The sequence below is a fragment of the Epinephelus moara genome, chromosome 24 (genome assembly GCF_006386435.1).
Source record: "Epinephelus moara isolate mb chromosome 24, YSFRI_EMoa_1.0, whole genome shotgun sequence".
NCBI lineage: Eukaryota > Metazoa > Chordata > Actinopteri > Perciformes > Serranidae > Epinephelus > Epinephelus moara.
Genome location: NC_065529.1, coordinates 26,130,911 through 26,144,888, shown reverse-complemented (window position 1 = coordinate 26,144,888; position 13,978 = coordinate 26,130,911). Strand labels below are relative to the sequence as shown.

General features: G+C 40.3%; 1 protein-coding gene across 2 annotated transcripts in view; it reads left to right on the top strand.

The window, feature by feature from the left end:
- srgap3 (SLIT-ROBO Rho GTPase activating protein 3) overlaps positions 1-13,978 on the top strand; it is an 86,466-nt gene that overhangs the window by 36,377 nt on the left and 36,111 nt on the right. For both annotated transcript variants that reach the window (XM_050037643.1, XM_050037642.1), the window contains exons 3-4: positions 1,220-1,382; positions 8,749-8,811. In XM_050037643.1, the coding sequence (XP_049893600.1) occupies positions 1,220-1,382; positions 8,749-8,811 (226 nt within the window). The remainder of the gene's footprint in view (positions 1-1,219; positions 1,383-8,748; positions 8,812-13,978) is intronic.

Genomic DNA, 13,978 nt, shown 5'->3' with positions numbered 1-13,978 from the left:
CAAGCGCATCCACAAGGGTGATGTATTTCCATCACTGCCGAACAAAGCAGATGGGAGCTGGAGCCAATAAATACCCGTGACTACTGCAGAGTCATTTGTGAATGCTGATGGTAACATTTCCCATTAAGAGCAAAAGCCAGATGGAGTAGTCACAGGTATTTATTGGCTCTGGCTCCGTTCACCATTGATAGCAATACAACATCCGGGTGGACGCGCTAATTTTAACCCCTTACCAGTGAGATGCAATGCTGCACCACCACAAAATATAGTCCATCTCTATCATAGCAGCCCCTAAACAATGTTCCAATTTGAAAAAGAGACTGAATTAGAGATGTATTAAAAGAAGAAACCACCATAACATTTTCAGTGGTCCTCCATGCTGCTTTCTACTGTTTACTTACCTGTTTTCTGGCCTGTTCAGGACGTTGCATGTGACACACCGTAAAAAAACAAACAAAAAAAACACTTCTGCCTCTGGTGCTTTTAAAAATTGAAAGTACTTTTATATTGCATCAACTTTGCCTCAAGTTTTAGCACTGAGTCACACTTTTGAGGATCATTACATTCTCGTGACTAGAAAATCATGTCAAAATCAATTCTTGTTGATGTGTTCAAATAAGTCTTTTAAACTGTATGCCCCGTTGTATTTTTCTTTTTTTTGTTTGTTTGTTTTTTGTGCTTTGTTGTACTTTAGGTAACCTTGTGTAACATCTTGGCCAAGGGACTACTTCTGGCATTTTTATACCAATTGTATTTTATTAAGTTGCACTGTCCCTTCTTAAATAAACTAAACTAAACTAAAACTAAGACACTAAAACTAAAAAGAAAGCCATGCTTGTCTGCTGCAGAGCCGTGTACACCGCTCTAGTCTGCTGGCAATGGAAAAGGAGTCTTTAGTTTATTTTAGTGGGTTTTCATGTGTTTAAAATTCCGTGTACACACACTAATTTTGGTGGAATAGGGGTATTTGATGGCAAACATGGTTAACATCAGCATCCTAGCTTTGCCATTGTGAGCATCTTAGCATGCTGATGGTAGCATTTAGCTCAAAGCACTGTCTCACAGAGTTGTTAGTGTGGCTGTTGATTCCTTGTCCCATTTAAACTGGGATTATGGTACATAAAACTGATCATTTAAAGTAAATGACCATTAATAATACATTAACACGTGTCCATAGTATGACATTACTAACATTCCTGCATTTTTCCTGTGTTTTCAGAAAAGACCAGCACCTGCTGTCCTCAGTAAACTGTTGGTACCTGATGCTGAACCAGACGAGGCGAGAGAGCCGTGACCATGCCACCCTCAGCGACATCTACACCAACAATGTCATTGTCCGCTTGGCCCAGATCAGCGAGGACATCATCCGTCTGTTCAAGAAGGTCAGTGAGAATATCATCCTCCCCTCTTTGTTTACTCATTCTCTCTTATCACCAGTGCACAAAATGTCACTGAGATGAGTGTTTTCATCTGGTTCTTGTAAACTTTGGGCCTCATTGTCATTCCTTGGTGTTGCCATTAAGTTGAACTTGCAAAGTGCAAGTTGCAGCAGCTAAAATAAAAGCGGCTTCTCTACTTTTTGGCTTCAGTTTGGCCAAAGCAGAGAAACCACTGGTAGCCCAAAGAAGTGTGGTGCTTTGAGCTCTGTCTCAGCACACATGGATTTAGTAGAAGGTGTATGAGTAAAGCATGGGGAAAAGTAAAGCTGAGAGCCCCTCGCCCAACACCCTGCAGCCCCAACAAGTGTGATCAACGTCTGGCTCACTGTCAGCACATAGCAGAGATGACTGAGGTCTTATCCAAACATCAGAGCCCTGTTTTCACCTTGCAGGCCTTCCTGTAGGTGAGCTGCACTCTGCTTACTAGGCTCCATTCAGATATAACGGTGTGCATGTGTCAGTGTGTGTGTCTACTTGTGTGGATGCCAGGCCAGTGTTTGTCAGAAACTGTGCCAGTGCTGAAAAAGAAGAAACACTCTGTCTTTTTTTAAGTCAGGCGCCCTCAGGTAGCTTTTTCTATATTTGAAAGTATGAATGGATGGCTCTGCTGCTGCTGTTGCTGCATGCTGGCAGACATATTGGGAGGCAATAAATAATTCATCTAAAACATCATGGAGAAAATTAAAAATGTTAAACTGAAATAAATGGAAGAGCTTTGGATGATTGACTGTTGGACATGACAAGGTGATCAAGGACGAAGAGGACAGCTGTCGACAAAAACTTGATCAAGGGGCTGTTTAGCATATAAATGACAGAGATAATATTACTGATATATTGTGCTTATAATGATGGTAAGTTCCATATGTTATGATGCTGTACATATGATGCTCTTATCTTCTGTTTCCATGACTCTCAATATAAAGAAATTGCATATTAATACATTAGACTGTGCTGCTTTTGCCTTTCATAGAGGGAAGATTTTAACAGTGTATACCAACAGGCGTTTCTATAAGGGCTCTTACAATAGGACCCGCCACAGCTCTTACACTGTGTTGCATCACAGTCGTTTCACTCGCTGCTTGAACCCTCCCTGCTCTCCCTGAGCCTCTGCAGTACATGCTGCAGTCTGTCTCGTTTCAGAGCCACTGATGCATACAGATGCCATTCACCAGCTGCCGGAGCCCTCTGAGGATATTCCCCATTTATCACACTCAGTCCGATGCTTGTTTGAGTAGGACTTAACGCCTGCACTCCAGATACAAACACAGTAAAAACAACAAATCCCTCCTGTATTATTGAGGTTATCATGTTTTGTCTCTTCCCGGTTCATTTCAGTTTAGTGAAGAACTGTTGGAGCTTGATTTAGTTTTGTGAGTTTTTTCCCCTCTTTGATGATTAGTTAAGTTTCTGACTCACAGTAGCAAGTTTTTTCAAGCACAGTTATTATAGCTGGGCAGGGCGCGGACAAACATGTTAACTTCAGGGTAGGTGTGGTTTTAAAAATGTGTGTGTGTGTGTGTGTGTGTGTGTGTGTGTGTGTGTGTGTGTGCGTTGCAACAATATTTGCCGTGTTGCTGTTCAGTTAGTCATTGTCTTTCAGCACAGCTCCTCCTTGTTGTATTGATCTGACTGAAATAATGATTCATATCAGAATGGAACATCGTGCATCTTGCTGTGTCATGATGATGCACTCTTTTGGGTGGACCAGAATTAGTCAGCTGTTGACATACGTAAAAGGAGCGTCTGATTGCCATTTTTAAAAGCACATGACACACTGCACACTTTCGTATGCAGCATGTGAAGCCTCGGCTATTGATAGCTGCGCACCAACAGCCCGCCCATGTAACCTAATTAGCTGCTTACATCAATCTCTAATGACAAGTGTCACTGTTTCATTTAAGAAACCCTACTTTTATCGACCTTTGGGTTTTTTTTTTGCTGTCCATCACCTGCAAAGACCCTAAAGAAATCAAATGTCTTGCTCAGCTTTATTCAGAAGTTTCAGAGGTATACTTTGTTTCTGCTGTGGCTATATTTTTTTTACCTCCTGAGACCTGAGCTATTGTTTGGTATGCATTTCTAATTTCTCCTAGCTATTTTGGATTAGTAAGACCTAATAGGTACAACAAACTAAACATTGTCTTAAAACAGTTAGTAGTTTTGGAGGAAAAAAAAGTCCTCATACGGGGACAATGGGTTTATTTTAACTAGTCAAAAGTGTATAATAAGGTATACAGTAGTTTATTTCAATGTCTGAACACAGTTGTGCTAAAACAAAATTGCATATGTTCAGTATTTTGAAATCTAAGGATTAGGGGTCACTGTTCAAGTCTAAAATTGTTCAGAATCATTTATTTCAATGCCCGAACATGGCTGTGCAAAGGCAAAATTGCAAATAATGCAACAAATCTAAAAGCCTTATGATTTTTTGGTTCCTTCCTACTCTCTATGAATTTTCTTTGCTCTATGTGTCTCTCAAGCTCGGACTATCATTTTGTCTGTAGGAACAGTCTGTCACAACTAACTGGCCTGTGTGAAATGCTGCAGTAATACAACTGAGGACAAGTCCCAAAGTCCTCAAATGAGCACTTCCTAATTAACAGCATCTTAGCTTGTTATTATTGCTTTAAATTTGCATGCCATGCCAAACTATACAAATGTTACAAGCATAGATCAACAAGTTAGAACTGTAAAATTTGATCAGTTTTGCACTTTGTTCACTTTTGTTTTGGGATCAGCTGTAGACTTATATATGGCTTAGTGTATTGTTCTTTTGCTGCCAGTAGATGTCACAAAAAAAGTGTCCACAAACAACAGGTTTAAGTTAAGCAAGATGAAGTACGGAGTGCAGCAAACCTAAAATGTAATGTCATCATATGAGGATGCAGGGTCGCAGGAGGATAAGGTTTGTGACCTTAATGTGGCTCTACTCCCTGACTTATGGTGCAGTCAGGGACCCACAGAGTTGTGTGAGGGACAGGAAATAGCATGGGTAGGGTTGTAAACATAAGATGCAGGCGATTGCATGGCTAGCATGCTAACAACAGCAAGTTTGTTAATTAAACAGTGTTATACAACATTTGACTGACAGTAACCTTTGCCATTGCATACATCAAAGACATGAAGCATTATTTTGCCATGCAGTTATGAACTACAATATAAATGGCATTTCCTGAATGAAAAGTCAGCCCCACCCCCTCTCTCAAAATTCATGAAGACTGGAGCCTTGGTTATTGGCTGTCATGCTATAGCTGTGGAGACACCCTCAGGCAGACAATCAAACAAAAGCCGAACTTTTGCAGGTGTCGACCCACTAACCCCACTGATGGTGGTGGAATTAACCTAGGCTGCTAGAGCTGGATGTAGAGCTCGGGCACAGGGCGCAGCATCATTTCTCTTCATGTATATCCACATTATAATCTTAGGTGAAAAGTCTGATTTACTCTTTATGTTCATAGCTTATAATACGGTCATGTTCTGGCTATACTTTGAGTCAAAACCTATAGTAAATATACACTAAATCACATACACTAAATCAAATTAAAATGGAGAACACACTGTTGTGATATAAATCAAACTGAGCTTTAAGATCCTACCACTACTGTACATGGCAACAATAAAGACAAATTAAGATCATATAAAAGGTTAACTATTCAGGAATGGTCGGTTACTATTTGTTACCACAACATTAAAACTTCCTCCTGACACTGTTCATACATGGCAAGCTACAGTACTATTGTAGTAATATTACATTACTTGTCTTGGAAAAGCCGATACTTTAGCAAACTAACTGAGCTGACTTCTGGCTCCGACCTGTCCAACAGAAAACAGGCCAGCTCTGTGTCGGCCTTCATCCCCATCCTCTCCTTCAGTGCTTGCTTGCAAAAGTGAAAGTGAAAGCCAACCTCAGTATCACTCTCATTTTGGAACGATCTTTGTCCACTTGGCATTTTGCCTCGACATACCTGTGTTCTATTTTTGTAGCTTACTCTCAGATGCATGCTGCTTACGGTTTGCAACACAATCACCCAAAAAATGTTGCCTTTATAAGTTTCTGCAAACCAAGGATATGATATATTTGACGTTATTATGTAGCGGATACATTGAAACTTTACATTTCAACAGTGCTGTGGTTAATCTGTGGTTAGGGTTAGGCTTAAAAAACACTTGTTTGTGGTTAGGAAAATAAGTTTTGGCTCAAACTACTCGGTTTTGGGTGCACAATCCCAGCAGGAAACATGGCGATGTCTCAGTAAAAAAACAACTGCTTTTCAGGCACTATCTCCCGCTGGAAAAATGGTGATAGGTGGCTACAAAACACCCACATTTGGTACCCAAAAAAGCACTGAAAACACAACAATGACCAGTTTTGTTGTTTGTTGGCCTCAAACAGTGGTCTGCAGCTTGGCAGGTGTCTCGCCTGGGTGACACACCATCCACCATTCCCTTCACCTCCTGATGCAGAAATGTACAATGCCAACATTTTCTGCTGGCACCTGGTCCCTACAGTCCTGACCTCACCTGTGCGCTGTGCCCAGGAACGTCCCAAACACAGCAGTGTAGCAAAAAAATAGGAGAATACCAACAGACAGCAGAGTCACTGCAGATGAATACACCTCACACCCTTCGAGTGGGTTATAAGTGATAATTAAACGGGATTACTTTTGCATGAGTCAGGAAAATCCTGCATAGTATACCTTTAACGTAATGGAAGACTATTTATAGTCACATTTTAGAGAGTCGCTCAACCAGCATTCTATTTGTGATTGTTTTGACGTCGGTTTTTGTATCACCCTTTCTCAAACTTAACAACTTTTTATAGTTATGTGAAGTTAGAGAAGGTGTCGCTTGTGTTTTTTTGGATGTGTCAGACTGTCCTACTGAGACATGCTGCTGCTGTCGGTGCATTTTCTCACCTCAAAGTCTTGAAATAAAGGCTTTATGCCTCTCTCCCACACAAACAGACGCTATTAGTTTCACTCTATCATTTATTTGTCCCTGCAGTCCGGGTGTGTCCCACGTATTTGATCATAAGGCATGCTGTGTAGTGAGATGGCTGTGAAAAAGTGCAGGTGCATGTGTTTTAAAAGCTGGGAGAGGAATTAACTGTGCAGCTTTATGAGGTGTTTGTTGAGTCTCCGACAGTTTATTCCAAACAAAACATATGAAAGTGACGGCAGAAAGAAATGACGGCTTAAGCAATCTTTTCGTAATTAAGAAGAGATATGAAAGTTGAAATTGGGCTTGTTGTGTCTCTTGATGCATTATTGATTTTTATTTATCTTTTTGCAGAGCACAGTGAAACATCAATATACTGTTTTTTTTGTTTGTCAGAGGATGTCACACATTGTCTTCACCTCTTGACGCTCTGACTTCAGAAGGCACTGCAAAAGTCTAGATGTGAGGTGTGATGTAATGTGCAATAGTCACAGGAAATGTAAATGTGCTTTGCTCACAGTTTTGTCTTTGCTGTTCAACAACCAAGTAGAGAGGTACAGTGAGTGTGTCAAGCAAATTTGCACACAAGACATTCAGAGCCCAACAACACTGTGACTGCTTGTCCAGTGTGCAATAGATTTATGAGCCTAATTAGTGATTTTAAATTTAAGAGTAGCGTCCTCCATATTTTCAGTCCTTTCCTAATGTAGTCTGTTTAATGTTTGGCTGCAGGAAGAGCTGGTGAGATGGAGGAAGTGGGGACATGGCTGTGCTTTAAGACTTTTAAACTTTAGAGAACAAAATTTGAAAATCTGAGGCAATAGAGCATATATAACAAACAAAAATGAACATTCTCAGTCAGGATGTATGAGGCTGTAATACCCATAATACACAAGAAATCAAAATTGTTGGGAGATGAAAGTACTAAATGGACAGGGTTTATATGTTTTGGTGAGCATGTAATGGTGCAGTGTGTAGGATTTAGGGTGATATATTGGCAGAAATGGAATATAATATAATAAGTATGTTTTCTTTAGCGTGCATTCACCTGAAAATAAGAATTGTCATGTTTCCTCAAAATGACCTCAAAATGAGTCGTTTATATCTACACAGAGAGCAGGTCCTCTTCCACAGAGTCCACCATGTTGCAGCATCATGTTTCTACAGTAGCCTGGAATGGACAAACCAAACACTGGCTGTAAATAGTGCATTCGAGTGTTCTCATTGGCTGCCACAGTTAGCAGCCCATCTGCAACAAGCCAAACAGCATCATAGAAATGCAGATTTTTTTAACATGAAACTGCTTCATTCAGTGTAGTTGGCAATTTAAATCACAGAGTACATTTGTTTTGACTCCCTGTGAAAACCTCCTGAACCTCTGGATCTTAAGTTATCAGAAAAAAAGGTGAGCACACAGTAGCAGGTGCTGATCTAGCGGCCCGTCTCCAACATGCCTCTCAGCATAAGAGAAACACTCATTTGTAACGCTGAACTGCTTTATTCAGTGTTTTTACTGGTTAAAATCCCAGTCCTTTGTTTTGGAGAGGAAGCGACCTCTGCAGATAATATGGCTCCTGGTAAACACCTGAACATTGAACACTGAACACTGCTTGAGGACTGTCTTGATTATATGAGACTCAAGAAAAAACACAGGTGCTCTTGAAGGAAAGGGTCAGCACATGGGAAGAAAAAATTAACTGAAGGGAGTCATGTGTGGAGCAGGAACAAATGCAGTTGAATTAAGTTAGAAAGCCTTTATTCAAAGCAAAACGTTTATAAGCTTGATAGGGGGTGTCACCCAATCCTGATTAATAAGCGAATGCAGGTGGGTGACAGCAATGGATTACAATGAGAGGCCATTTTGAAGGTGACACGCCTCCACAAGTGCTAAGTAAATCAAAGTGCATTGTTTCTGCTCCACACGAGTGCCCGAAGGTCATTTTTTCTTCCCACTGAGGGAATTTTAAGAGTGAGTTCACACTTGGTACATAGGAGAAGTTTCAGCTGGTTGCAGTCTGCAGTCCTCACCGCTAAATGCCACTAAATCCAATGAATCATACACACCGCTCCTTCAAGTGTCAGTCACAGATTTCAGAGGCATCATTTCTTGAACTGAAGTGTTGGGACAAGGGGAAATTCTGATCTGACAGGGGTGTTAGATAAAAAGCCAGGGAGCCATTAGAATTCATCCTCTGATGTCCTTGAATATCTGCACCAAACTTGGTGGCGATCCATCCAATAGCTGTCGAGATACTTCAGTATGACTCACCAAAGTCACAGTGTCAGCATAACTGACTGAGTTTGTTCCAACAGGTCGCAGCAAACATTATTTGTTGTCTCACCCCGGTTCTTTCTTCTCGCTGTGTTTCAGAGCAAGGACATTGGGATCCAGATGCACGAGGAGCTGGTGAAGGTGACGAATGAACTCTACACTGTAAGTAATACACTGTGTCGCCTACAGATCGATGCCTCACACCTTATCTCAGCACTGAGCTCATCCACTTATTTTTCCTCGCTCTGTCTTTCTGACATTTTATTTCATGTCCTCTCTTTTTTCTGCTATTTTATTGCCTTGCTTTCTTCTTTGTACAGTCTAAACTACTTGTCCTTTCCTCTCTTGAGTAAAAGTGACTTTTCTTTGGAAAGATTTTTACCCACCTGTAAAACCAAGTAAAGCAAAGACTAGTCCCACTGTCACAACCATGCTGGCACTGTTGAGAACTGCACCTGAGGACTAGTGTTAGTTTAAGTTAGTTAAGTTAGTTATTATCACACTACTGTTATCAGCCCACCTATGCATATTATACACTCAGCTGCCATTTTAATAAGTACATCTAGCTAAAAAGCAGACAAATGTGACATGAAATAAATCCTACCTTTATCAAAGTTTTAATGTGTGTGTGATACAACGTCAAGGTCATTTTGGAGGATGTAGTTTGTCAGGCTTTATTCTCGTTCACTGTTTGTACTTATGCCTACAAAAAGAGATGCACTCTCATTTGTATATAACCCACGTAATCATGAGCAAGGAGGCTGTGATCACATGACCTATCCTTGGCTTTCATCCCTAAAAATGATGGAAGCAAAAGAGGAAGTAAGGTGAGAAGTCCACCCAAGGGTGGATGGACAGGTCAAACAAACTCAGGACTTTCACCCAGATGATGGAGATTCACTTCCCTTTCATACATTCATTCAGTTTTCATAACTGCTTATCCTGGGGTCACAGGACCGGCAAGGGGGCTGGTGCCCATCCCAGCTGACATTCGGCATGTGAAGCCAATAATCAAACTTTGAGTTTTGTAAGTTACGTACGTACATCACGTCACGTCCTCACATTATGTGACTATGCCCAGCCATGCCTTTTGTCCTTAACCTACCCTTACCAGTGGGGGCGCTAATTCACAAGATATCATTAATCTATTCATTCATCTCCATAACCGCTTATCCTGTTGAGGGTCGCTGGGAAACTGGAGCCTATCAAAGCAGAGTACACCCTGGACAGGTCACCAGACTATCACAGGGCTGACACATAGAGACAGACAACCATTCACACTCACATTCACACCTACGGACAATTTAGAATCACCAATTAACCTGCATGTCTTTGGACTGTGGGAGGAAGCTGGAGTACCCGGACAAAACCCACACTAAAATGGGGAGAACATGCAAACTCTGCACAGAAGGGCTCCCCCACCCCGTGTTCGAACCAGAAACTCTCTTGCTGTGAAGCAACGATGCTAACCACTGCACCACCGTGCTGCCACATGAAAGAACGTGCCATATCATACAAGCTGTTGTATGAGGGCATGCTGAATTTTTGATGATGTTGAATTTTTTGAGAAGAGAAGCTCACAAGAATGTGCTACATAAAATATTTAAAATTTAAGTTGTCTATTATTATTATTTTTATTTTATTTTTTTATTATTATTTATTGTATACCTGCTTGGTTATGATGATGATGAGTGATGATGAGAAGTGAAGGAAAGAGTGGGTCGGTTGAAAATGATGAAATGGAACACTGCGTTTCTCTCCAAGTCAGAAAGTTTCAAATCACTTTCACATCTGGTGGTTCCTTCAGCTCTGGACCTGTGCAGGAGTCACATCACTGGTTGTCTCTGTGAAATACCTGCCTGCCTCTATACATGACTGTATCATTCATTAGAGTGTGTTTGCATCATGTTTGTAGAGATGTAAAGAACTTTTGAGGAGAAATGATAAGCAGATTACATAATGTGTATCCTGTTTCTTTAACAATGAACTTACTCTTTATTTAAGGCCACCTGCTCCAGTTTAGTTGCTTTGTAGTATCTGATGTCAGCACTTTGTTGTGTTTTCTTTTTATAGTCAGTTTCTGTACTGCCACAGTAGATTCTCTTCATCTTTGTTTTTGTCATTGATTGTCTTTGTTTTTTGTCTTCTGCTTCATTTTGATTTGCTCGTTGAGAAAAAAGGGTAGTCCATATTGTTCACTTCTCTAAAAAACACATTTTGTTTTCGCTCACCTTCTGCACAACAGTCCAAATTCCTTTTTTTTTTTGGTTGTTTTTCCTTTGTTTGTCAGCAACCAACTATTGTGCATCCTGCAGCTGCTTCCCATACGTCAAATATATATTTTTTAAAAAGGTGCTGAATGGTTGTATGGACGGATGTTTCCTGCTCTATCTCATAGCCACACTTGCTTGATACAAATTGTTTTATTTATTAGCAGTTATTAAATAACCACAAAACAACCCAATTTATCCACCTTGCTGTCAAACTTGTGGCAAACCGCGCAATACATAGTTGATGAGCATAGTTTGCCCACATCCGCTAACACCACCAAACTAAACTCCTGTTTCCAGGATAACTGAAATGCTCGCTTGTGCTTTAGTTCGATCACTTGACCTGCCATTATTTTCTCATGAGTGCCCGATCAGTACTGTGTATGTGTAACTCTCAACAGAGATGAGACTCCTTAGCTACTTCTGTCGTCAGCTCCAGAAAAATATGATTCATTCTTTTTTTTACCACTCCCCCCATTGAACAAGTGAGTTGCTAGGCGTGGCATATTATGTGCCCCAAACAATTGGGCAATACTTAATACTTTCAAATTACCACTGTTGTATGTGCGATTTCTTTTTTTTTACCTTTTTCTTCACCGTTATATTTTATCTGTTCTTTAATAACTGGTAAGAACCAAGGTGTTATTAACGGGATTCCCTGCAGGAAACCCTGCAGACAGATGAACGTATGTCAGGGATTAGGACACGCTGTACTGGAGCTGCACTCTGGGGCGAGTTCTTACCGAGGGAGGCTTAGTGCCCAAAAACTGGACAATCTCCAGGCAACTTCAGCAATCTTCTGTCCCCTGGGGTGAATCAGAAGAGATGGCAGAGTGGCCTTATATGACTTATTCATCTGTGCAATGTGATGAGAGTCGAACTACCAAAGGGCAGTGCTGGCTACTCTCCCTGATCTTGCCATCTGTACATTTGGATGCTGCAGTGGATCAGTGTTGTGGAGTGGAGCAAGGGATTATCAGAAGTGCATGTATGTTTATTACATTCATATGGGACTGTGTAACTGGTCAGATATCTTCAAAGACAGACCAAGGTTGCTATACTCTACACTTTATGTGTTTATGTCAATAAATTAAAATTAGTTATTGTTTTTAAAGGTTCTGCCAGCCTAATATTTCCAGTTTGGTTTCCAGTGTCAGGATGTATTTCAGGTTTATTGAAACACATGGAAACATGTCATCATCCCATACGTTTATACTTTTTTACTATATATCTGTTTCACCCATTCTCCCCCTCTCTGGCCGGGGACGATGCTGCATAATAAAACTCAGATGGTCCCTCCTCTCATGCTCCACTTGGCCTCAGCTCTGGTCTGGCTGAAAATTAAAAATCCAAATGTTGACGTATAGCCTTGTTCTTTCCGAATACGAGGATTGTGGGAGTTGTGTGAACCTTCACAGCTAAGGTGGAAAATTGATTATTGCTGTGACAGCTAAAATATCACTCCCTATAAAATGAATGATATCATGCTAGACAATAAAACATATATTTTCACACATAGCAATTGTTTTCTCACTCTAGCCATTTATCGCAACGTGACCATAGTTGAAGGAGTGCCCTGTTTCGATACTTCTTCACATGGTTCCCTACTTTTTCTTCTTTAATGACTTTTGTGCTTATTAATCTTAGCAAAGGGTCTCGGGATGGAATATTGTATTTATTGTTCTCATAATGCTGCCATTGTACAGCTCCTCGGGACCAAGTGTAATTAAAAACAAATGAAGCTGACTTGGCGTTACTTATATGAAAGGATTTTCCCAGTTGCCATCTTAACCTGTGACAAAGTTTGACAATGCACAGGCAGGCATAGAAGTTATTTCACAAGTAACCCCTCAGGCGGCAGTAACACTGTCTGTTAGAAGAGAAAAAAAGCATTGTTTTTCATGAGTGCACCCTTGTTAGTATTTGATTGTACAGAAATAGCTAAATCAATAGCGTGGCCACATGGTGATTGCCTTGTGGTATTTTCTAACAGTTTTCACTGGCTGCCAACAAAACAAATTTTGCTGAAAGAAAACTGTGAAATCCCATTTGGATCGCTGGCTGCTCAGTGAGAGGTAGGACTGTGGGCTGGAGCTATTGTTCAGATATTGTTTTAAGTGTGGTGCTGCAGCAGGAGTATTACTGAGAGGGCAGATCCTGTTGTTGTTGTTGTTGTTGTCATTAATAACCAACTTGAAATGAGAAATGGGAGCAAAAGACAGAATGAGTGAAAAGACAGGCACTTCCTGCTTTCAGCAACATAGCTATGTGAAATTCAGTTTTCTTAGCTTTGAACCTGTTTTAATTTCCTGCCGCAGCGACTTAATATCCCCACTGGGATCAATAAAGCTTATCTTATCTTTCCGATCCACCACCTTGTGTCTGATGTCTGCTCTTCAGTCTCATACACGGTTATTCCTTGGTTTAACAGCACCACAATCTCTCTCAGGCCTGTGTTCAGGTTCCATTCATTCACTCATTAACTTGTTCGTAGTTCATTCATTGTTTTCTCAGCAGTGTTTAACAACCTGAACTCACAGATTGTTAGTGCTGACAAGAAATATAAAAATATCACAGATGCTGCATATTTGGGGAAAAAACATCAGCATTGACGTATTGGATTTTTATATTTCAGTTTTCATATAACAGATATCTAATTTATTTTGTGCATGACTGGTCTATTTTAACCTTCTTAAAAATATCCATAATATTTTTTGGTCTATATAAACTATTTTCATACCTAATCAAGTTGCTCTTGCATCTTACAGGTTTACTATACAGGATTTTTCTTAAAAACAATATATAGACTTGTAGGAGCTAAATCTATTACTTGAAGCTACTGAGATGTCTGACCTGGTCTGACCTGGCTGATGTTCCTGCTTCAGTTTGATGCCATATGCTACTAGTGTTGCACGGTATACCGGTACTAAAATAGTACCGCGGTATTAGAGTATTCCAAACGGTACTATACTGCATTTGGAAAATACCGGTACTTTGAAATTGATTCAATTCATTAATTTAGTTAATTTATTTTACTCAATTATGCACACAAACGCCTT